Source organism: Scyliorhinus torazame, chromosome 22, assembly GCF_047496885.1.
Source record: "Scyliorhinus torazame isolate Kashiwa2021f chromosome 22, sScyTor2.1, whole genome shotgun sequence".
NCBI classification, from domain to species: domain Eukaryota; kingdom Metazoa; phylum Chordata; class Chondrichthyes; order Carcharhiniformes; family Scyliorhinidae; genus Scyliorhinus; species Scyliorhinus torazame.
In genome coordinates, this window is record NC_092728.1 from 47,637,208 (window position 1) to 47,661,188 (window position 23,981).

General features: G+C 47.9%; 1 protein-coding gene across 1 annotated transcript in view; it reads right to left on the reverse strand.

Annotated features, from left to right (window-relative positions):
• Positions 1-23,981, reverse strand: part of LOC140399074 (uncharacterized) — a 117,658-nt gene that overhangs the window by 23,475 nt on the left and 70,202 nt on the right. Inside the window, exons 8-11 of the mRNA XM_072488187.1 lie at positions 23,533-23,671; positions 20,969-21,068; positions 18,210-18,355; positions 16,324-16,408 (exon numbers count right to left, since the gene is read on the reverse strand). Of these exons, the coding sequence (XP_072344288.1) occupies positions 16,324-16,408; positions 18,210-18,355; positions 20,969-21,068; positions 23,533-23,671 (470 nt within the window). The remainder of the gene's footprint in view (positions 1-16,323; positions 16,409-18,209; positions 18,356-20,968; positions 21,069-23,532; positions 23,672-23,981) is intronic.

Here is a 23,981-nt window from a genome sequence, read left to right on the forward strand (position 1 = left end):
GGACTTTTATTGTAGAAGAAAAACTGGAATGAGTGGATTATGAAAAAGAACGTTTGGACAAAGTGGTGGGGCGAATGGGGGGGGCGAAGAGGGGTTTTATGTTCTAATCCTGCGGTATGGTAACTTTTCTTTCTCCCACAGGTGGTGATGGGGGGAGGTGGGGAGGGAGAGGAGATGGGGCGTTGGCCATGGGAGGCGGGGCCGAGGGAGAGGCGCGGGCTTGGTTCCCGCGCTATGATAATTATGGCGGGAATAGAGAAGCAGGAAGGAGGGGGCGTCGCACGGTGCGAGCCGTGGTCACGGGGGGAAGCCGAGGTCAGCCAGAGTTTGCTGACTTCTGGGAGCAACATGGGGGGAGTAATTACGCTAGCGGGGGGTCTAGCGGGGGGGGTGGGAGGGGGGAATTACTGGGTTGCTGCTGCTGGGGAAAGGGGGGAGTGGGTACGGGAGAGGATGGGCGGGGGGGCACCGCCTGGGGGAGATACAGCTGCGTGGGAACTGGGTGAGAAGCTGGAAAAAGATGATGGCTAACCGGCAAGGGGGGGGGTGGGAAGCCCCCCAACTCGGCTGATCACGTGGAACGTGAGAGGGCTCAACGGGCCGATAAAGAGGGCACGAGTACTCGCACACCTTAAGAAACTTAAAGCAGATGTGGTTATGTTACAGGAAACGCACCTGAAACTGATAGACCAGGTTAGGCTGCGCAAAGGATGGGTGGGGCAGGTGTTCCATTCGGGGCTGGATGCGAAAAACAGGGGGGTGGCTATATTAGTGGGGAAGCGGGTAATGTTCGAGGCAAAGACTATAGTGGCGGATAACGGGGGCAGATACGTGATGGTGAGTGGCAAATTACAGGGAGAGATGGTGGTTTTGGTAAACGTGTATGCCCCGAACTGGGATGATGCCAACTTTATGAGGCGAATGCTAGGACGCATCCCGGACCTAGAGACGGGAAAGCTGATAATGGGGGGAGACTTTAACACGGTGTTGGAACCAGGGCTGGATAGGTCGAAGTCCAGGACTGGTAGGAGGCCGGCAGCAGCCAAGGTGCTTAAGGATTTTATGGAGCAGATGGGAGGTGTGGACCCGTGGAGATTCAGTAGACCTAGGAGTAAGGAGTTCTCGTTTTTCTCCTATGTCCATAAAGTCTATTCGCGCATAGACTTTTTTGTGTTGGGTAGGGCATTGATCCCGAAGGTGAGGGGAACGGAATATACGGCTATAGCCATTTTGGATCATGCCCCACACTGGGTAGACTTGGAGATAGGGGAGGAAACAGGAGGGCGCCCACCCTGGAGAATGGACATGGGACTAATGGCGGATGAGGGGGTGTGCCTAAGGGTGAGGGGATGTATTGAAAAGTACTTGGAACTCAATGACAATGGGGAGGTTCAGGTGGGAGTGGTCTGGGAGGCGGTGGTTAGGGGGGAGCTGATATCAATAAGGGCACATAAAGGGAAGCAGGAGAGTAAGGAACGGGAGCGGTTGCTGCAAGAACTTTTGAGGGTGGACAGACAATATGCGGAAGCACCGGAGGAGGGACTGTACAGGGAAAGGCAAAGGCTGCATGTGGAATTTGACTTGCTGACTACAGGCACTGAAGAGGCACAATGGAGGAAGGCGCAGGGTGTACAGTATGAATATGGGGAGAAGGCGAGCAGATTGCTGGCACACCAATTGAGGAAAAGGGGAGCAGCGAGGGAAATAGGGGGAGTGAGGGATGAGGAAGGAGAGATGGAGCGGGGAGCTGAGAGAGTGAATGAAGTGTTCAAGACATTTTATAAAAAATTGTATGAAGCTCAACCCCCGGATGGGAGGGAGAGAATGATGGATTTTTTGGATCGGCTGGAAATTCCCAAGGTGGAAGAGCAGGAAAGGGTGGGACTGGGAGCACAGATCACGGTAGAAGAAGTGGTGAAAGGAATTAGGAACATGCAGACGGGAAAGGCCCCGGGACCGGATGGATTCCCAGTTGAATTTTACAGAAAATATTTGGACTTGCTCGCCCCGGTACTGACGAGGACCTTTAACGAGGCAAAGGAAAGGGGACAACGGCCCCCGACTATGTCTGAAGCAACGATATCGCTTCTCTTAAAGAAGGAAAAGGACCCGCTACAATGCGGGTCCTACAGACCAATTTCCCTCCTAAATGTGGATGCCAAGGTCCTGGCCAAGGTAATGGCAATGAGAATAGAGGAATGTGTCCCGGGGGTGGTTCACGAGGACCAAACTGGGTTTGTGAAGGGGAGACAGCTGAACACGACTATACGGAGGCTGTTAGGGGTAATGATGATGGCCCCACCAGAGGGTGAAACGGAGATAGTAGTGGCGATGGATGGCGAGAAAGCATTTGATAGAGTGGAATGGGATTATCTGTAGGAGGTGTTGAGGAGATTTGGTTTTGGAGAGGGGTATGTTAGATGGGTGCAGCTGTTGTATAGGGCCCCAGTGGCGAGTGTGGTCACGAATGGACGGGGATCGGCATATTTTTGGCTCCATAGAGGGACAAGGCAGGGATGTCCTCTGTCCCCATTACTGTTTGCACTGGCGATTGAGCCCCTGGCGATAGCGCTGAGAGGTTCCAAGAGATGGAGGGGAATACTTAGGGGAGGAGAAGAACACCGGGTATCTTTATATGCGGACGATTTGCTACTATATGTGGCGGATCCGGCGGAGGGGATGCCAGAAATAATGCGGATACTTGGGGAGTTTGGGGATTTTTCAGGGTATAAATTGAACATGGGGAAGAGTGAGCTGTTTGTGGTGCATCCAGGGGAGCAGAGTAGAGAAATAGCAGACCTACCGTTGAGGAAGGTAACAAGAGACTTTCGTTACCTGGGGATCCAGATAGCTAAGAATTGGGGCACATTGCACAGGCTAAATTTAACGCGGTTGGTGGAACAGATGGAGGAAGATTTCAAGAGATGGGATATGGTAGCACTGTCAATGGCAGGGAGGGTGCAGGCGGTTAAGATGGTGGTCCTCCCGAGATTCCTCTTTGTGTTTCAGTGCCTCCCGGTGGTGATCACGAAGGCTTTTTTTAAAAGGATAGAAAAGAGCATCATGGGTTTTGTTTGGGCCGGGAAGACTCCGAGAGTGAGGAAGGGATTCTTACAGCGTAGTAGGGATAGGGGGGGGCTGGCACTACCGAGCCTAAGTGAGTATTATTGGGCCGCTAATATTTCAATGGTGAGTAAGTGGATGGGAGAGGAGGAGGGAGCGGCGTGGAAGAGATTAGAGAGGGCGTCCTGTAGGGGGACCAGCCTGCAGGCTATGGTGACGGCCCCATTGCCGTTCTCACCGAGGAACTACACCACGAGCCCGGTGGTGGTAGCTACACTGAAGATTTGGGGACAGTGGAGACGACATAGGGGAAAGACCGGAGCATTGGGGGGGTCCCCGATAAGAAACAACCATAGGTTTGCCCCGGGGGGAATGGATGGGGGATATGGAATGTGGCAAAGAGCAGGAATAACGCAACTGAAAGATTTATTTGTGGATGGGAAGTTTGCAAGTCTGGGAGCGCTGACCGAGAAATATGGGTTGCCCCAAGGGAATGCATTCAGGTACATGCAATTGAGGGCTTTTCGAGGCAACGGGTGAGGGAATTCCCGCAGCTCCCGACACAAGAGGTGCAGGACAGAGTCATCTCAAAGAAATGGGTGGGTGATGGTAAGGTGTCGGATATATATAGGGAAATGAGGGATGAAGGGGAGACTATGGTGGATGAACTAAAAGGGAAATGGGAAGAAGAGCTAGGGGAGGAGATCGAGGAGGGGCTGTGGGCAGATGCCCTAAACAGGGTAAACTCGTCGTCCTCGTGCGCCAGGCTAAGCCTGATTCAGTTTAAGGTATTACACAGGGCACATATGACTGGAACACGGCTCAGTAAATTTTTTGGGGTGGAGGATAGGTGTGCGAGGTGCTCGGGAAGCCCAGCGAATCATACCCATATGTTTTGGTCATGCCCGGCACTACAGGGGTTTTGGGTGGGGGTGACAAAGGCGCTTTCAAAAGTAGTAGGAGTCCGGGTCGAACCAAGCTGGGGGTTGGCTATATTTGGGGTTGCACAAGAGCCGGGAGTGCAGGAGGCGAGAGAGGCCGATGTTTTGGCCTTTGCGTCCCTAGTAGCCCGGCGCAGGATATTGCTAATGTGGAAAGAAGCCAAGCCCCCGGGGGTGGAGACCTGGATAAATGACATGGCGGGGTTCATAAAGCTAGAGCGGATTAAGTTCGTCCTAAGGGGGTCGGCTCAAGGGTTCACCAGGCGGTGGCAACCGTTCGTCGAATATCTTGCGGAAAGCTAGATGGGGGAAAAAAGAAGGCAGCAGCAGCAGCCCAGGACTTTGGGGGGGGGGGGGGGGGGGAGAGGGATGGGGGGGGGGTGTAGCCTGTGACAAGGCAGTTGCCAATTAGGGCTAGTTTTCATTTTTGTTATTTAATATTTATTTATTTGTTGTTTTTTGTTTATATAAAAAAAAAGGTCATTATTATCTGTATTGTTATGTTGTGTAAAGAATGCACAATGTACTGTGTTGGTTGACCAAAAATTTTCAATAAAATATTTATTAAAAAAAAAACCAAGGACATCTGTCTTCACCCCCCTCTGCAGCACCGACAAGTCTGATACCCCGAAAATGGCCATTAATGGACATGGTCTCAGATCAACATTAAGAATCTCTGACATGGTGCTAAAGAAAGAGACCCATTATCTCACCAACTTTGAGCAAGACCAGAATATTTGTATATGGTTAGACAGCCCCCCGAGCGCAATGCTCACACCTATACTCTACCGCAGAGAAAAAACTGCTCATCGTCGCCTTCGTCCAGTTAACCCTGTGCACCACCTTGAACTGGATCAGACTAAGACGTGCGCAAGAGGATGTGGTATTGACCCTGGAAAGAGACCCGCTCCACACCTCATCATCCAGAATAGGGCCGAATTTACCATCCCATTCCTCATCCAGCGGAGCAGACTCCGCTGACAGGATCTGGCGATAAAAATCCAAGATGTTCCCCCCACCAGACCAGACCAAATACAAGATTCTGTTCAACAGGGAAAAGAGGGAAAAGCCTCATTGGAAAACTACAAATCTGAAAATATCTAAACAGATTGGAGCCGGGGAGTTGACATTTTTCCAATAGCTCCTGAAAGGTGGCAAACCTTCCCTCCACGAACAAGTCCCCAAATCTCTTCAAATCCTTCCCCTCCCATGACCTAAATGTCAAATCTAAACCCGTTGGCAAAAAGAGATGATAACTGCAGATAGGAGCCAACAAAGACACGGAGCTACGTTTAAAATGCTGTCTGACTCTCAGCATAGACACAACCACCACTTTAGAACAAAATCTTGCTGCAGAAAACAGCAACGATGCAGTTACTAAGGCATTGAGGCTGGAGCCCTCACAAAAACTTGCCTCTAATTGCCCCCATATGGAACCTGGATCATTAAACCTCCCAATACTTTTTTAATATTAGCTGCCCAATAATATAATAATAAATTGGGTAAAGCTAAACCTCTGACTGTCTATCTCGCTGGAGAAACGCTCCACGGATTATTGGGGCTTACCCGCCCAATTAAAGAGGACACTAATTTGTTAATTATGACAAACAGGGACTTGGGGAGAAAAATGGGGAAAAAGAAATAGAAACCTTGGGAGCACATTCACCTTAATAGTCTGGACCCTGCCCAGCAAGGATACGGGGAGGTTATCCCACTTCTGTAAGTCAGATTTGACCCCATTAACCAGACTATTATAATTTAATATATTCCTGCAGAGGGCAGCAGAGCGGCGACGCTGATTGTCGCGGGGAGTGAATTGTGGAAAGCTGCTAGAACTAATATATTTCAGGCAGTGGCTAAACCCGAGACATCCTCCTCCTCAAACCAAAAAAAAAAGACCGTGTGGTGAGTTGGTGAGGTAAGCTATTCTTTCCTTTTCCTCTCTCCACCCTTCCACCACCTCTAACCTGCGGGGAGTGTGAAAATCAGGTAAGCTTTTTTTTCTCTGTAATTGTCAAGTGGATAAATGGAAGGGATGGCAGAGATGGCAGTGCAATGTTCCTCCTGCAGGATGTTTGAGGTGAGGGACACCGTCAGTGGCCCTACGGAGTTCACCTGCGGGAAGTGCACCCATCTCCAGCTCCTCAAAGACCGTGTTAGGGAACTGGAGCTGGATGAACTGAGGATCATTCGGGAGTCAGAGTTGGTTATAGATTGAAGCTACAGGGATGTAGTTACTCCGATGAATGAAGGTAGCTGGGTGACGTTTAAAAGGAGGGGGAAGAAGCAGTCAGGGCAGGGATCCCCTGCGGTTGTTCCCCTCAATAACAGGTATACAGTTTTGGAGGAGGGGGGTTGGGGGGGGACCTACCAGAGGTAAGCCACGGTGACCAGATCTCTGGCACTGAGTCTGTCCCTGTGGCTCAGAAGGGAAGTGGGGAGAGCAGGAGAGCATTAGTTATTAGAGACTCTATAGTTAGAGGTACAGATAGGCGGTTCTGTGGCAACGATAGAGGCTCACGGTTGGTGTGTTGCCTCCCGGGTGCCAAGGCCCGTGACGTCTCTGATCGTGTTTTCAGGATCCTTAAGGGGGAGGGGTAGCAGCCACAAGTCGTGGTACACATCGGTTCTAACGACATAGGTAGAAAAAGGGACGGGGATGTAAAACAGGTATTCAGGGAGCTAGGGTGGAAGTTGAGAGCCAGAACAGACCGTGTTGTCATCTCTGGTTTGCTGCAGTGCCACGTGTTAGCGGGGTGAGGAACAGGGAGGGAGTGCAGTTAAACACGTGGCTACAGGTATGGTGTAGGAGGGAAGATTTCAGTTACTTGGATAATTGGAGCACATTCTGGGGAAGGTGGGACCTGTACAAACAGGATGGGTTACACCTGAACCAGAGGGGCACCAATATCCTGGGAGGGAAATTTGCTACAGCTCTTCGGGGGGGTTTAAACTAATTTGACAGGGGGATGAGAAACTGATTTGTAGTCCAGGAGATGGCGTTGCTGGAGTTCAGGAAGTTGAGGGTAGTGCAGTACTGAGGAAGGTACCAAGGTCACAAGAGTGAACCTGCAGGCATGAAGGTGGTTTGAAGTGTGTCTACTTCAATGCGAGGAGCATCAGCAATAAGGTTGGTGAGCTTGAAGCATGGATTGGTACCTGGGACTACGATGTTGTGGCCATTAGGGAGACGTGGATAGAACAGGGACAGGAATGGTTGTTGGAGGTTCCGGGGTTTAGATGTTTCAGTAAGATTAGGGAAGGTGGTAAAAGAGGTGGAGGAGTAGCATTGTTAATCAAGGATAGTATAATGGCTGCAGAAAGGCAGTTTGAGGAGGGTCTGTCTACTGAAGTAGTGTGGGCTGAAGTTAGAAATAGGAAAGGAGCGGCCACTTTGTTAGGAGTTTTCTATAGGCCCCCAAACAGTAACAGAGATGTGGAGGAAAAGATTGCAATACCGATTTTGGATAGGTGCGGTAGTCACAGGGTAGTTGTCATGGGTGACTTTAACTTTCCAAATATTGATTGAAACCACTATAATTCAAATAGTTTGGATAGGGCTGTTTTTATCCAGCGTGTGCAGGAGGGTTTCCTCACACAATATGTGGATAGACCGACAAGAGGCCGGGGCCACATTGGATTTGGTACTGGGTAATGAACCAGGCCAAGTGTAGATTCGTGGGAGAGCACGTTGGAGATAGTGACCACAATTCGGTAACTTTTACTATAGCAATGGAGAGGGATAGGAACATACGGCAGGGCAAGGTTTGTAACTGGGGGAAGGGGACTTCCGATGACGGCGGGCGGGAGGCGGCCGCACAATGGAGAGCCCCCGCTCGGGAACGGCAATTTCGGGGCTTTAAGCCCGGTCCCAGGGTCCACGGAGGCGGCAGAAGCAGGGAGAAGGCACGGAGGAGGCACAGTGAAGACATAGGAGGGAAAAAAACCCCAAAGAAAAATGTCGAGGGTGAGCAAAAAAACGGCCAAAAAAAAACCGGCTGGAGGTCCGTCGGGGAGTGGAAAGGTCACCGCGGGGTCACCAGGAAAAATGGAGGCTGGAGCACCAGGGAAGGCCGCACTGCTTACGGCTGAAGAAATAACTATGGTGATGGCTGCGGAATTTGAAAAGCAGTTGGCGCAGATTGCGAAATGCATGGAGACGGTACGGAAGGAGATGAGGGAGGTTTTGAGTGTGCTGGTGGAGGAGGCGGTTTCCCCGGTGAGGACGGAGGTGGCGAGCGCAGTGGCGGAGGTGCGAGAGCAAGGGGAGGAAGTGAAGGAGACGTTATTGCAGCACGGTGATCAACTTGCCTCGATGGGGAAAGAGATGCGGAAGGTGATGGATACTAACAAGGATCTGTGAGGAAAAATGGAAGACCTGGAAAATAGATCCAGGCGACAGAACTTGAGGATTGTGGGGCTGCCCGAAGGAGTTGAAGGAACGAAGACGACTGAGTATTTTGCCGCGATGCTGGCAAAACTACTGGGGAAGGGGGAGGACCCCTCCCGATATGAACTGGATCGGGCTCATTGGTCGTGGAGGCCTGTTCCAAAGGCGAGTGAGCCGCCAAGGACAGTGACTCTGTGCTTCCGTAGGTACAGGGTGAAGGAGAAGGTCCAGAGCTGGGCCAAGCAGAAGCGGGTGGTGCAGTGGGCTGGAGCTGGTATACGTGTATACCAGGACTTTACGGTGGAGCTGGCAAGGAGGCAGGCTGCCTTCAACCGGGTGAAGAGGGCACTGTACATTAGCAAGGTGCGGTGCGGCATTGTATATCCAGCGAAGCTGAGGGTGACTTACAAGCTCAGGGACTTTTATTTTGGAACGGCGGAAGCAGCGGTGGTGTTTGTGAAAGCAGAAGGACTGTTGCAGAACTGACAAATTGAGGAATGGCCATGTGCCGATGTAACCTCATGACTGTATTTTCTTCTTTTTTGTATCACTGCGCGCGGGTGTAGAGATTAAAGGAGCCAAGGTGGTATATATTTGGACAAGGGAAGGGACGGGACTTTCACTCGAAATGAGGGTTCTTTGGGGTGTAGGTGGATAGGCGGGGTTTGTGTGCTAAAAGGGGATCTTTGGGCTTTCCTGGGGCCGGGCAAGTGGGAAAGGGACCCGGGCGGGGGCCTCCACGCTGGCCGGTGTGTGCCGGCCAGTGAACGGGAGTGAGGTTGGGGGAGGGGCTGCGGCCATCGGAGCCTGGCAGAACAGGGTCCGAGTGGTCTAGCCGGGGTGGAAAGTTGGGGGGGAAGGAACCGAGGGTAGGGGGAGGAGTTTTACAAGAGGCAGTGGACGGGAGGAGCTGGAGACCTGGGGTGGGAGCTGTGAAAGATTAAGGGTGACTACGGGTAATCCCTGATTTCTTTTTTTGTCATTTGTTTATGTAAACATGCGGGTTGAGGTTTGGGGGTTGGTGGGTAGATGGGATCGTTGTTGTTATTATGGGGACTGCCATATCTTGCTGATTATTGTTTATTGTTGATGGATGTAAATGTGGGAGAAAATGTGAAAATGGAGGAGAATAAAAAATTTTACAAAAAAAAAAAATGTAACTGGGGGAAGGGTAATTACGATGCGATTAGGCAAAAATTAGGGAGCATAAGATGGAAACAGGAACTGTCAGGGATAGGCACAATTGAGATGTGGAGCTTGTTCAAGGAGCAAATACTGCGTATCCTTAATATGTATGTCCCTGTCAGGCAGGGAATAAATGGTCGAGTGAGGGAACAATGGTTTACAAAAGAGGTTGAATGTCTTGTCAAGAGGAAGAAGGGGCTTATGTAAGGATGAGAAAACAAGGTTCAGTTAGGGCACTTGAGGGATACAAGACAGCTAGGAAGGCGCTCAAGAAAGAGCTTAGGAGAGCTATGAGGGGGCATGAGAAATCCTTGGCGGGTAGGATCAAGGAAAATCCCAAGGCTTTTTACACTTATGTGAGGAATAAAAGAATGACCAAGGTGAAGTTAGGGCCGGTCAAGGACAGTAGTGGGAACGTGTGCATGGAGTCTGAAGATATTGGAGAGGCCCTAAATGAATACTTTTCTTCAGTGTTCACAAAGGAGAGGGGCCATGTTGTTGAGGAGGATAGTGCGATACAGGCTGGTAGGCTGGAGGAGATAGATATTCGGAAGGGAGATGTGTTAGAAATTTTGAGAAGCCTGAGGATAGATAAGTCCCCTGGGCCTGATGGGATATATCCTAGGATTCTTTGGGAGGCGAGGGATGAGATTGCAGAGCCTTTGGCTTTGATCTTTATGTCCTCACTGTCTACAGGAATAGTGCCAGAAGACTGGAGAGAGGCAAATGTGTCCCCTTGTTCAAGAAAGGGAATAGGTATAACCCTGGGAATTATAGGCCAGTTAGTCTCACTTCGGTCATAGGTAAATTATTGGAAAGGGTCGAGGGATAGGATTTATGATTTTTGGAAAGATACAGCTTAATCCAGGATAATCAGCACGGATTTGTGAGGGGTAAGTCTTGCCTCACAAGTTTGATTGTATTCTTTGAGGAGGTAACAAAGTACATAGATGAAGGTAGAGCAGTTGATGTTGTATACATGGATTTTAGTAAGGCGTTTGATAAGGTGCCCCATGGTTGGCTCATGCAGAAAGTAAGGAAGCATGGCATAGAGGGAAATTTGGCCGATTGGATCAGTAACTGGCTATCACATAGAAGACAGAGGGTGGTGGTAGATGGTAAATTTTCATCCTGGAGCCTAGTCACCAGCGGTGTACCACAGGGATCAGTGCTGGGTCCTCTGCTATTTGTGGTTTTTATCAATTACTGGGATGATGGAGTTGAAGGTTGGGCTAGTAAATTTGCTGATGACACCAAGATTGGTGGAGTAGTGGATAATGTGGAGCGCTGTTGTAGGCTGCAAAGAGACATTGATAGGATACAGAGCGGGCTGAAAAGTGGCAGATGGAGTTTAACCCTGATAAGTGTGAGGTGATTAATTTTGGTAGAACAAATTTGAATACGGATTACAGGGTTAACAGCAGGGTTCTGAAGAATGTGGAGGAGCAGAGAGATCTCGGAGTTCATGTCCATAGGTCTCTGAAAGTAGCCACCCAAGTGGATAGATCTGTGAAGAAAGCCTATAGTGTGTTAGCATTTATTAACAGGGAGATTGAGTTTAAGAGCTGTGAGGTTATGCTGCAACTGTACAAGACCTTGGTTAGACCACATTAGGAGTATTGTGTGCAGTTCTGGTCACCTCATTGTAGGAAGGATGTGGAAGCATTGGAAAGGGTGCACAGGAGATTTACCAGGATGCTGCCTAGATTGGAGGGTAGGTCTTATGAGGAAAGCTTGAGGGAGCTAGGGCTTTTCTCATTGGAGCGAAGGAAGATGAGAGGTGACTTAATTGAGATGTATAAGATGATGAGAGGGATATATAGAGTGGATGTTCAGCGACTTTTTCCTTGGGTGAATGTAGCTGTTACAAGGTGGCATAACTATAAGGTACATGGTGGAAGATATAGGAGGGATGTCAGAGGTAGGTTCTTTACTCAGAGAGTGGTTGGGGCGTGGAACGTACTCCCAGCTATGGTAGTGGAGTCGGACACTTTAGGAACTTTCAAGCGGTTATTGGATAGGCATATGGAGTGCACTGGAATGATTAAGAGTAGGTTGATTTGATCTTAGTTTCAGACTAGTTCGGCACAACATCGTGGGCTGAAGGGCCTGTACTGTGCAGTACAGTCTATGTTCTATTAAGTGAGCCCCAAATACAAGCCACCTGGACACCCAGATAACGAAAGCTGTATCTGGCAAGGCGAAAATGTAACATCCCCAGATAGGCTCCCCTCCCCGTGGGGTTAACAGGAAGACATTTGCTCTTAACCAAATTCAACTTATACCCAGAGAAGGAGCCAGAACTCCTAAGTAGTTTCATTATTTCATCCAAAGTGGTTCAGAGTCCATAATAAAAAGCAAATCATCTGCGTACAGGGCATCCCTTCCCGATTTATTCCCCCTCCACTCAATGGAAGACCCCAGCGTTATGGCTAGCGGTTCTGTTGCTAAAGCAAATAGGAGCGGAGACAACGGAAACCCTGCCTCATGTCCCTATTCAGCGGAAAGTAGCCTGGAATCAGCGAATGTAGCAGTGGGGCTCTCTAAAGTAAACAAACCCAGGATATAAACTTTTGCCCACATCCAAAGCGCCCAAGAATCTCAAAGAGATATCCCGACTCTACCTATCAAATGTTTTCTCTGCATCCAGGGAAACAATCAACTCCAGTTCAGATACTGAAAGGGTGGGGGGGGATGACATTTAACAGCCGATATATATTGGCCGACAATTGCCGACCCTTGACGAACCCTGTCTAGTCCTCAATTCAATGTACTCTCCCCCAATTTCCTGCGATCTCACCTTCTGGATCAGTCTTTTATGCAGCACCTTGTCAAACGCATTCTAGAAGTCTATATATACCACATCCACAGGTTCCCCATTATCCACCTTGCTGGTTACATCCTCAAAGAACTCAAGCAATTTTGTCAAGCATGACTTATCCTTCATAAAACCATGCTGACAATGGTGGATTGAGCTTTGTCTTTTCAAACGTTCAGTCATTTCCTTAATGATTGATTCCATCAACTTCCCCACCACAGAGGTCAAGCTAACGGGTCCATTGTTTCCTAATTTTGCCTCCATTTTTGAATAGGGGCTTCACATTACCATGTTTCCAATCCTGAATCGAGGGAATTTTGAAATATTATAACCAATGCATCCATTATCTCTGCTCCTTTAATACCCTAGGGTGCAGGCCATCCTGTCCCGGAGACTTATCTCTCATTAGTTTATGTTATAACCTGACCGGATTCTATTGGCTGGGGAAAATTAGTTACTCCATGTTTCTTGGGAAATATGAGTTCCCCCATTGAGGGGGAGTGGTAATCACTAGTAGTTGCAGTTGTATAAATAGAGCTGGCCAGTGTGGTACCGGCTAGAGAAGGAAGCAGTAGTGAATAACTGGCCCTGTGTACATATTGTTTTAAATAAAGTTACTTTCTGTTTGACTCTACAAACTTGTGTTGGATTCTTCGTCGCCCTCACAAAAGCTTATTCAATACCTTCTCCCTAGTGATAGGACATTGGGATGGACCAGACTCCAGTGCCAAATCCACATAATGTGGGGCATGATCTGAAATCACAACTGCCGAGCTGAGAGACCTATCTACCACAAAAAAGTAAATGCGCGGGTATACCTGGTGGATATGGGAGAAGAAAGAAAAGTCTTTATCACCCGGGTGTGATAAATGCCACAGATCCGCCCGTCCCCCCACCTGCTCCATTAAAACCAACAATGCCTTTGCCACCCCGATGGAGTCAGAGATTTGGACATGGAATGATCCATACTGGGATCCAGTACAGTTTAAGTCACCACCCCAAGATTAGCTGATGCAAATCCAAATCAGGGATCTAGGTTAGCAGTTTATCCCAGTTCGGAACCAACACATTAACCAGGACCACTATGGTGCCTGCCAAAGACCCACAAACAATAACATGTCTACCATTGGGGCCCGCCAAGATCTTAGTGGCAGAAAATTCAACTCTTTTATTAATTAAGATTGCTGTGCCCCGGGCCCCACCATCAAAGCCCGAATTAAAAACTTGCCCCACCCACCATCTTCCCAAACATTTTCGCAAAATACTCTGTTGGAGTTGGGCCTTCCATCCCCTCTGACATTCCCACAACACGGATATTTTGCCTCCTAGAATGATTCTCCAAATCGTTCACTTTGGCCTTCAGCATTTTATTTGCATCAGCCATTAGCAACATCGCAGCTTCTAGAGGGGCAATCTGGACACTACGCCTTGAAATGGAGGCCTCCAAACCTTGCATCACAGCGCCATGTGTTTTTTCCATCTCATTGGTCTTCTCCAATGCCAATTGAATGGGAGCCGGGGCCTCTTCTGACGACTTAAGGAGGTCCCCCGACATTACCCGCCTTTGCTTCTCAAATTACGCCGCCAAGATGCCGGTAAGCATCTCGGCCATTAATGGAGTGGCCAGAGTCACAAAAACTGCCCCTGCCATTTTCTCCACCAACCAGCCCCGAGAAGCCTCCGATTCAATCAACAGATTATTGCTATCAGGCTTCTTCTCCCTGATCTTCCTGGGCATATCCCTGATGTAGGCACCTGGGGCGAAATTCTCCGTAATCGGCACGATGTCCGCCGACTGGCGCCAAAAACGGCGCAAATCAGTCCGGCATCGCGCCACCCCAAAGGTGCAGAATCTTCCGCATCTTGAGCGGCCGAGCCCTAACCTTGAGGGGCTAGGCCCACGCCGGACTGATTTCCGCCCCGCCAGCTGGCGGGAAAGGCCTTTGGTGCCCCGCCAGCTGGCGCGGAACTGACTTTGCCGGGCGGCGCATGCGCGAGAGCTTCAGCGACCGCTCACGGCATCCCCGCGCATGCGCAGTGGAGGGGGTCTCTTCCGCCTCCGCCATGGTGGAGACCGTGGCGAAGGCGGAAGGAAAAGAGTGCCCCCACGGCACAGGCCCACCCGCGGATCGGTGGGCCCCGATCGCGGGCCAGGCCACCGCGGGGGCACCCCCCGGGGCCAGATCGCCCCGCCTTGTCCCGCCGGTAAGAGAGGTGGTTTAATCCACGCCGGCGGGACAGGCATTCTAGCAGCAGGACTTCGGCCCATCCGGGCCGGAGAATCGCCAGGGGCCCGCCAACCGGCACGGCGCGATTCCCGCCCCCGCCGAATATCCGGTGCCAGAGAATTCGGCAACCGGCGGTGGCGGGATTCACGCCAGCCCCCGGCGATTCTCCGACCCGGCGGGGGGTCGGAGAATCTCGCCCCTTATTCCCATAAACAAGTGGGTTTTTGAACAGAAATACTCCCAGAAACTGGACGAAAAGGGCTAAAAAAAAAACGGTACCCTGGTACATGTCTTCCTCCTACATACCACCACTGGACGTCCCTCATGTTGACTTATTCTAATTATACTATACTTTCCTACATATATTGCCAACACAGAGTGCCCTTGTTTCCAAGTAGAATTTTGCCTACTCCTTTTCACCTGGATGTCATAACATTATTTCAGTGTCAAAATAGTTTACTGTGAGCAAGATTAGCTAAACATATGAAAACCCTGAGATTTTCCATTTCTCATGCCTAGTCCCTGCTGTTGTGATTTTGAGACATTGGCAGTGCTTTGAGATAGTCCCTGTGCTGCAGTTGTAACAACTGCATCTACAGTTTTTAAAAGTTAAAGGTCTTAACTCTGGTTGTTCAGTCATACCACCATAGGTTGCGCTGTAGCAGGAGGTTGCCAGCTGTGACTCCGACAACCAGTATGGACAACTGCGGCCCCTCCCCAATAATTGTGCTGGAGACTCTAGAATTACAGATTAATCTGAACACTATTGCGAGGAACCCAGGGTAAACATCAGAAGGGCATTAAAAAAAGTCTGGTATTCCTTTTCATTTTCTTTGCATTCTTTCACTTATAGTTAGATTGGGGATTAGGGGAAAGGTTGTTTGATTGAATGGGCAGTTGGGAGTTTGGATGCCATGCAAGGGAACCTCTAAGAATACACCCACCTGTAGGTGATGATCCTACTTACAACAAAACCGACTAAAACACAAAAATGAAACAAAATATGTTGGAAAAATGCAGCCAGTCAAACCAGCAGCAGCGGGGAGCTCCGGGGAGGGTTAACCCTTTTGCATTGATGAACTTTCATTGGAATTACTATCTATCTTAAGTTTTAAAAGTCCATGTGAACTGAGTTGGGTCTGGAAACTAGTTGCTGAGAAAAGAAGTACAGCTGTGAAAGGGGTTTTGGGGGAACAAATGAGTGAACACAAAGAACACAAGGGCTTTTCACAGTAACTTCATTTGAAGCCTACTTGTGACAATAAGCGATTTTCATTTTCATTTCATTTCATTTCAGAAGGGAGTTCTAGCAATGCAAGAAAAAGTGATAAAAAAAGACAAATAAGAACCACATGATGGGAAGGAGTAAAACTTCTGTAAGGTGGAAAGTCTTATAATCAAACACAAAGGTGCTGGAGATTTGAAATGGGCCTAAAAGGTTGTACTTTGCATTTTGTTCTCCACAGAACTCTGCGCATTTTCTGTTTTTATTTCACATTTCTAGTAGTTGAGGTATTTTTGTTTTGTCTTTTACTTCAAAGACAAACCAGTTCCTCCCAGGACCATGGGACATTTGTTCAAATCCACACCGATGGTGGAACATATGCACCAAAAGACAAACTTCAGATCCCAAAGTTTGCTCTTTGACAATAAATATAGTGGCTTTGTAGGTATGGGTAAAATGAAGGTGTTACTCACCTGGCTCCACAGATACATCCAGAGAGAGGCCTCTCTCTGCATCAGTCCGGATATCCACAATGTCCTTTGCTTCAATTTTCCCATCCTACAGCAAAAAGAACAAGTCAGTCAGTGAAGAGCTGGGAGCATATTCGGAGTCCAATATACCTGATGTACAGCATTGAACAGCAGATTGATGGCTATGTGGCTATATGCCAACGTCAACCGGCATTTTTTGATTTCAAAACCCAATACACGTATACAGGAACAGATATTCAGGACTAATAAACACTGAGGTAAGTTGATGCAACAAGCAATCAGCTTCACCCGTCTGCTTCTTATTTGACAGCCACTTTCCAACTAACTGCATTGCCATCGGCAGCTCCAATTGTGCTTTCTTTCTCAGGGATAATGCAGCAGGAGAATGTTCTGGAAAGAAATCCAGCTGGTCACCGTTTCACATTGCAAGTTTTTTCTCTTCACCCACTAAGGTGGTGTTGGTAATGCCAGAAAATGAAACACTTTCAATTCTAGGTCTCCAGTGGCAGCATCAAATTCTTCCAAGTTGGCGATAGCAGCGGGTAATTCAAGAGTAAAACTCCTCCACTGCTGACAAAGTTCTCCCATGTTAAATGCAGCACGAGTTAGGTTCAGGCTGACTGTCTACAATTGATCAACAGTGTATATCATGATCAGGAGACTACTGTTCCTGGATGAGATTTCAGTTCCCTACACCAGTGTGGGCTAATAGACATTGCTGATTAGTCACGAGAGTGGCTATGGCGCAATTGTTTAACGACACACACTAACACTTGTGAAATATCTCTTACACACAATACAGGTAAATGTACATCTGTCACCATTCAATAATCAAGGAAAGGTCCATAAGACCATAAGACATAGGAGTGGAAGTAAGGCTATTCGGCCCATCGAGTCCACTCCGCCATTCAATCATGGCTGATTTCAACTCCATTTACCCGCTCTCTCTCCATAGCCCTTAATTCCTCGAGAAATCAAGAATTTATCAACTTCGGTCTTAAAGACACTCAACGTCCCGGCCTCCACCGCCCTCTGTGGCAATGAATTCCACAGACCCACCACTCTCTGGCTGAAGAAATTTCTCCTCATCTCTGTTCTAAAGTGCCTCCCTTTTATTCTAAGGCTGTGCCCCCGGGTCCTAGTCTCCCCTGCTAATGGAAACAACTTCCCTATGTCCACCCTATCTAAGCCATTCATTATCTTGTAAGTTTCTATTAGATCTCCCCTCAACCTCCTAAACTCCAATGAATATAATCCCAGGATCCTCAGACGTTCATCGTATGTTAGGCCTACCATTCCTGGGATCATCCGTGTGAATCTCCGCTGGACCCGCTCCAGCGCCAGTATGTCCTTCCTGAGGTGTGGGGCCCAAAATTGCTCACAGTATTCTAAATGGGGCCTAACTAATGCTTTATAAAGCTTCAGAAGTACATCCCTGCTTTTATATTCCAAGCCTCTTGAGATGAATGACAACATTGCATTTGCTTTCTTAATTACGGACTCAACCTGCAAGTTTACCTTTAGAGAATCCTGGACTAGGACTCCCAAGTCCCTTTGCACTTCAGCATTATGAATTTTGTCACCGTTCAGAAAATAGTCCATGCCTCTATTCTTTTTTCCAAAGTGCAAGACCTCGCACTTGCCCACGTTGAATTTCATCAGCCATTTCTTGGACCACTCTCCTAAACTGTCTAAATCTTTCTGCAGCCTCCCCACCTCCTCCATACTACCTGCCCCTCCACCTATCTTTGTATCATCGGCAAACAGAATGCCCCCAGTCCCGTCATCTAGATCGTTAATATATAAAGGTCACTCAATGCTTCCATGCTCGAGCTGAGACTGGACCTTGTGTGACGAGGAGAACTCACCGATGTAACGTCAGCGTACTGTATGTTGTCACTTAAGTTTGAGTACGGAGTCGAAGTCATCTGGAAATCCCTTCCTAAGAGATCAATGCACTGTTCCGCCCACTCACCTTCGACAAAGGAGCTTGGAGAAGGCCGGCTCTCAAATCCTGCACACATATACACACACACACAGTATAAATTTTTTAAATAGTGTTTTTTTTTATACACATGCCTTGCACGGAGACATGTTTCGATTGGATTGTAATCAATCTGAAATGTTGAGTCCGATTCTCTCTCCCCAAATGCTGCCCGAGTGTTTCCAGCATTTTCAGTTTAGAATTTCCACGCAAAACAAAAGCACCCACTTTCAGATTTCTGCTGATCTTCCTTCTAATTTTCATCCTTAAAAACTGGCAGGTTTGATAACTGAGAATTCTGAATCCCACAACACTGCCACACTCCCTGCAGTTCCCCGAGACATTGACATCACCAGAATGAACCGGCCCCAGTGACTGGTCCAACATACTGACCTAAACTATCACAGGGAGAGGTTTCCAGAGCTTTGCATCAAGTGGTGTGCAATTTATCACCACAGGGTCACACCAATTGTGATTAAATGTATTCCCAGAGGTTTCATTGCATGACTTGCCCCCACATGCCAGCCATTATCTGGCCATCATGTCTATCCTTGTGACACAAGGTCTTCCTAACGCCAATTGGAAAGCAAAAAGACTCATTACCCGATTAGATAATGGTCGACTGTAAGTCTGCCTTTATTTCTCATTTTCAATATTTTTATAGCTGGTAAAGAGAAAAGTTCAAAGTAATGACAGAAAAAACAATCTTTTTAAATATCCCGATGATTTCTTTCTCCAGCCGGGTCGTCAAGATTGACCTTCATTTCCTGGAGTCTAAAGGCCGATCCTGATGGATTGGCAACCCTAAATCTCTGTGATTTCCCCTCCCATCATTTCTGGTATAATTGGGGAGCCAATTGTGAGGACGGGGTACCGGGAATTTTCAGATCAGGCAAACCCCATATCCAACGCCATAGCGAGTGATATATGGATATGGAAAACCAAAATTCCCCCCCAAAATACCATGAGCAAGAGCCTGGCGTTCATCTCCTCTCAGCCAAATCCTATCCTCATACATTGGTGCCAAATAAGAACCTTCCAGCCGGGGTTGGCTGCTTCAGGAATCAGGAATGGGGAATAAGTCCAATGCCCAGGAGTCTTGTGCGCAATGTGCAGTCCCTATGGACCAGTGATCTGTTGTGGAACTCTCCTCAGTACATTGCTGAGCCTCCTCTGCAATAAACAATTCAAACATGCGTAAACATTTAAATTCGCAAAATTGTGACCTTTCTCCTCCACCTTAAGCCCCTTTTTAAATACATTCCATGCAGGTATTGCCTCAATTCAAACTTTCTCCTCCCACACCAGGCCATCTATCTTTTGTTCTTAAAGTTACTACTTTTTGTTGCAATCTCTCGCAGCTCTAAAACATTCTCGCCCCCCCCCCCAGTACTGATGAAGAGCCAAAAGACTCGAATAATTAACTCTGCTTTCTCTCCTTACAGACGCTGCCAGACCTGCTGTGTTTTTCCAGCAAATTGCCCCTTAATTGGTTAAAAAATAAAATTGTGTACTCGAAATTTATTTTAAAAAAACATTTAGTAGAAAACAACGGAAGTCATTGATCTTATCGTGTCTGTGTCGACTCTTTGCAATAGCTATCCAATTGGTCCCGCTCTCCTCCTTTATCCCCATTGCCCTGGACATTTGTCCTTTTCAAGTATATATTAAATACTAGTTTGAATGTTGCTATTGAATCTGTTTCCATAACAGATTCCAGATTATAACAATTTACGGCGTAAAATAAATTATCCACATTTTCCCTCTGGTACCTTTTGCTAATTCCTTTATACCTGTGACCTCTGGTTACTGACTTACCTTACAGTGGAAGGAGTTGTTCTGCATCTACTCTGTCAAAGCCCTCATAATTTTGATTACCTCTATTAAATCTCCTCAACCTTCCCTGCTCTAACAGAACAATCCCAGCTTTGATTTCACAGAATTGTAGAATCCCAAGAGTGCAGGAGGTCATTCAGCCCAACGAGTCTGCACCGACCCTCTGAAAGAGCACCCTATTTAGGCCCACTCCGGAGCCATCTTTCCGTAACGCCACCCAACCTTCTTTGGACTGTGGGAGGAATACGGAGCAGCGGAGGAAACCCACGCAGACATGGGTAGAAGGTGCAAACTCCACACAGAAAGTCACCCAAGGCCAGAATTGAACCCGGGTTCCTGATGCTGTGAGGCAGCACTGCTAACCACTGTGCCATCATGCCACCTGGTATTGTCTCCATATAACTGAAATCCCTCACCCTTGGTACCATTCCAATAATGTTCCTTGCACCCTCTCCAAGGCTTTACCACCTGTCCGAAAGTGAGATGACCACACTTCTCCAATGAGGCGTAGCCAATGATTTATGAAGGTTTAGCCCTCTTTGCATTAGATGTAAAGTAAATCAATGTGGAAAATAATTTGTAGACCTTTAGGAACCATGAATTTTTCTTCTATATTTCTTACCCACCACCCCCTCCTAGACTTTCACCAGGGAGGGGCAGGGAGGTGAAGTCAAAGCCCGGGATGAGCCGTGCTCGTATTGGATGGCGGAGCATGCTTGAAGGGCCATATAGTTTGCTCCTGCTCCTATTTCTTGCATTCTTGTCACAATTCCAAATAAATAAATAACTGGAAACAAAAATCTTGACCTGAGATTATCTTGCGGGACGAAGAAAACTTATCGCTGAAGTACTTATGATGCTCTAAAGTCCCCAGCTGAATGATGTTCATCTTCTTTCCCTTCAAATACTGAAAGAAAGGATGGAGAGAGTTGGCAACATAACAAGGGCGGAGGAGATTACCAAAACAAGGTAGCATTCTCAGACTAACCACGAGACAATCATTCAGTTTCTTCGGCCGAAACTAAAACCCCTTCCGACTTTTCACCCTCACTCTCATGGCACTGACTGTTGTAAGGGGTACCTCAGCATCTTCCATCTCCTTGTCAGCAGGTCATTCAGAGTGAGGGTGGGGGTGAAAAGACAACAGAACCATTCCTATTCACACTGAATACAGTCCCCATCAATTTCAGCACAATTTGTCCACTCCACACAATAGCCAATATAAGATGGTAATCGGATTTCCACTGTCGAGCAATGATGTTCTTTTTGTGCAATGATGTTTTGCCCCAAGACTCCCATCATTACTCTGACCTGAAACGCTAGTTAAACTGCAGTCAGTGCTTCGATTCAGAGCACTTGCGAACTGGTCAGTAAGTATGGCTGTTCCTGCAGTTATACACAGCAGTCATATCCTCAGTTGCATTCCTCAAAATGTCTGCCTGGCTCCTAGGCCATGTCAGAGGACAGTTATGGGTCTCAACCATATTGCTGTGGGTCTGGAGTGGTCCTGGAATTGAGCACGGGTGAAATGATGCCTTAACCTGGTAGCAATGCGAGGAAAAACCTCGGTTTGACACAGTCCCTTTTCATCCAATCGGCCTCCCCTCCCTTTCTCAGTCTGGCTAGAAATCAGGATGGGAAGCTGAAATGGCCCAGCCTTGGACACAAAGTTTCCAGGGTGGCCATGTGTGTGGATTGGCGGCAACATCAAACTCTACCTCACCACTACCTCTCTCTACTCTGCTGCTGTTGCGAAATGACCAAACTGCTCATCCATCATCCAGTACTGGATGAGCAGAAATGTTGTTGAATTAAATATTGGGAGGAATTAATCCATTAATCTGCTACTCCAAACTCTATTCCCTAACTACCAACTCTATCCCTCTCCTTGGCAACAGTCGGAGATAAAGCCAGTCTGTGCATAACCCCGAGCTGAGCTTCTGACCTCTTATTTGTGCCATCACTAAGACTGCCTATTTTTACCTCTGTAACATCGCCTGACTTCACCCCTGCCTCAGCTCACCTGTTGCTGAAACCCTGATTCATGGCTTTGTTATCGCGAGACTTCACTCTTCCAATGGCTAGTCTTCCACATGCTATCCTCCATAAACTTGAGGTCATCCAAAATTCTGCTGTCCCTGTCTTCACTCGCACCAAGTCCCGTTCACCCCAGTGCTCACTGAACGACACTGGCTCCGGGCCAAGCAATGTCTTGACTTGAAAACTCTCATTCTTGTTTCAAAAGAGCTCCACGGTCTCCCCCCCTCCCTATCTCTGTAATCTCCTCCGGTCCCACACTCCTCCAAGATACTTCTCTCATTCTGGCCTCTTGTGTATCGCTGATTTTTATTACTCCTAACCTTAGTTAGGCCACACTTGGAGTATAGTGTTCAATTCTGATTGCCACACTACCAGAAGGATGTGGAGGGTTTAGAGAGAGTGCAGAAGAGATTTACCAGGATGTTGCCTGGTATCGAGGGCATTAGCTATGAGGAGCGGTTGAATAAACTTGGTTTGTTCTCACTGGAACGACGGAGGTTGCGGGGCGACCTGATAGAGGTCGACAAAATTATGAGGGGCATAGACAGAGTGGATAGTCAGAGGCTTTTCCCCAGGGTAAAGGGGTCAATTACTAGGGGGCATAGGTTTAAGGTGCGGGGGGCAATGTTTAGAGTAGATGTACATGGCAAGGTTTTTTACACAGAGAGTAGTGGGTGCCTGGAACTCGCTGCTGGAGGAGGTGGTGAAAGCAGGGACGATAGTGACATTTGAGGGGCATCTTGACAAATACACGAATAGGATGGGAATAGAGGGATACAGACCCAGGAAGTGTAGAAGATTGTAGTTTAGTCGGGCAGCATGGTCGGCACGGGCTTGGAGGGCTGAAGGGCCTGTTCCTGTGCTGTACTTTTCTTTGTTCTTTGGTGACCATGCTTCAGTTGCCTCAGCCCCAGCTCTGGAACTCCCTCCCTATGCCTCTCCACCTCCTTCAAGAAACTACTTAAAATCTATCTCTTTGATTAAGATTTTGGACACCAGACCTAATATCTCCTTGGGTGTCTCAGTGTCTATTTTTTTTTTAACAATGCTCCTGTGTTGATGTTGACTAGGCCTCAAAACCACCTTGGACACCACAGTATGGATAACCTTGCCCTTTGCATTGTGTTTTCTGCCCACTGCGGAGATGAAGGTGTTGATTAAACTCTTTCCTACATCCAAGACAAGTCTAGCAAGCTCATAACTGGGCCCGCGGAACTGCACATCCCCCACCAACCGCTATGCCTCCAGTCAATTTACACCCACACTGCAAGACGGTGACAACTGTACTTCAACCGCGCCAAGTCCAAATTGTTGTGACGTTCCCATCTTACCTTTCCATCCATTTTGAAGTGGGTGTTGGACAGATCTTCCTGCTGCTTCTCGGTGAGGTTGCGCAGGGCAAATTTCTTACTGACAGGGGCAGGCACAAAGTAAGCTGAGATCTTTTTAGAATCCCGACCCTCACTGCCACTGAAGGGGGGAAAAAGAATCAATGTGTGATGTTACTGTAAAATAGTAAGTGATTTGCTTTTCTTCCATCTAGAGCCTTTGTTTAAATTAGAAGCTGGGAAATTAAAACCTTCAATCAGCATTGGGATAGAAGTAAGTGAATTATTAAGAGTATTAACACAGTGCAGGTCTAAAGGCATTAATTAATATTAATAGTTTAAACAAGGTACTAACTAGATTGTAAAAGTGGGAATAGAGATCTTTCAGACCATGGAGAGCAGCAGTCCCTGCGCCTTTGTGGGAACTCAGGACACGTCACGTGTCTTGGGGG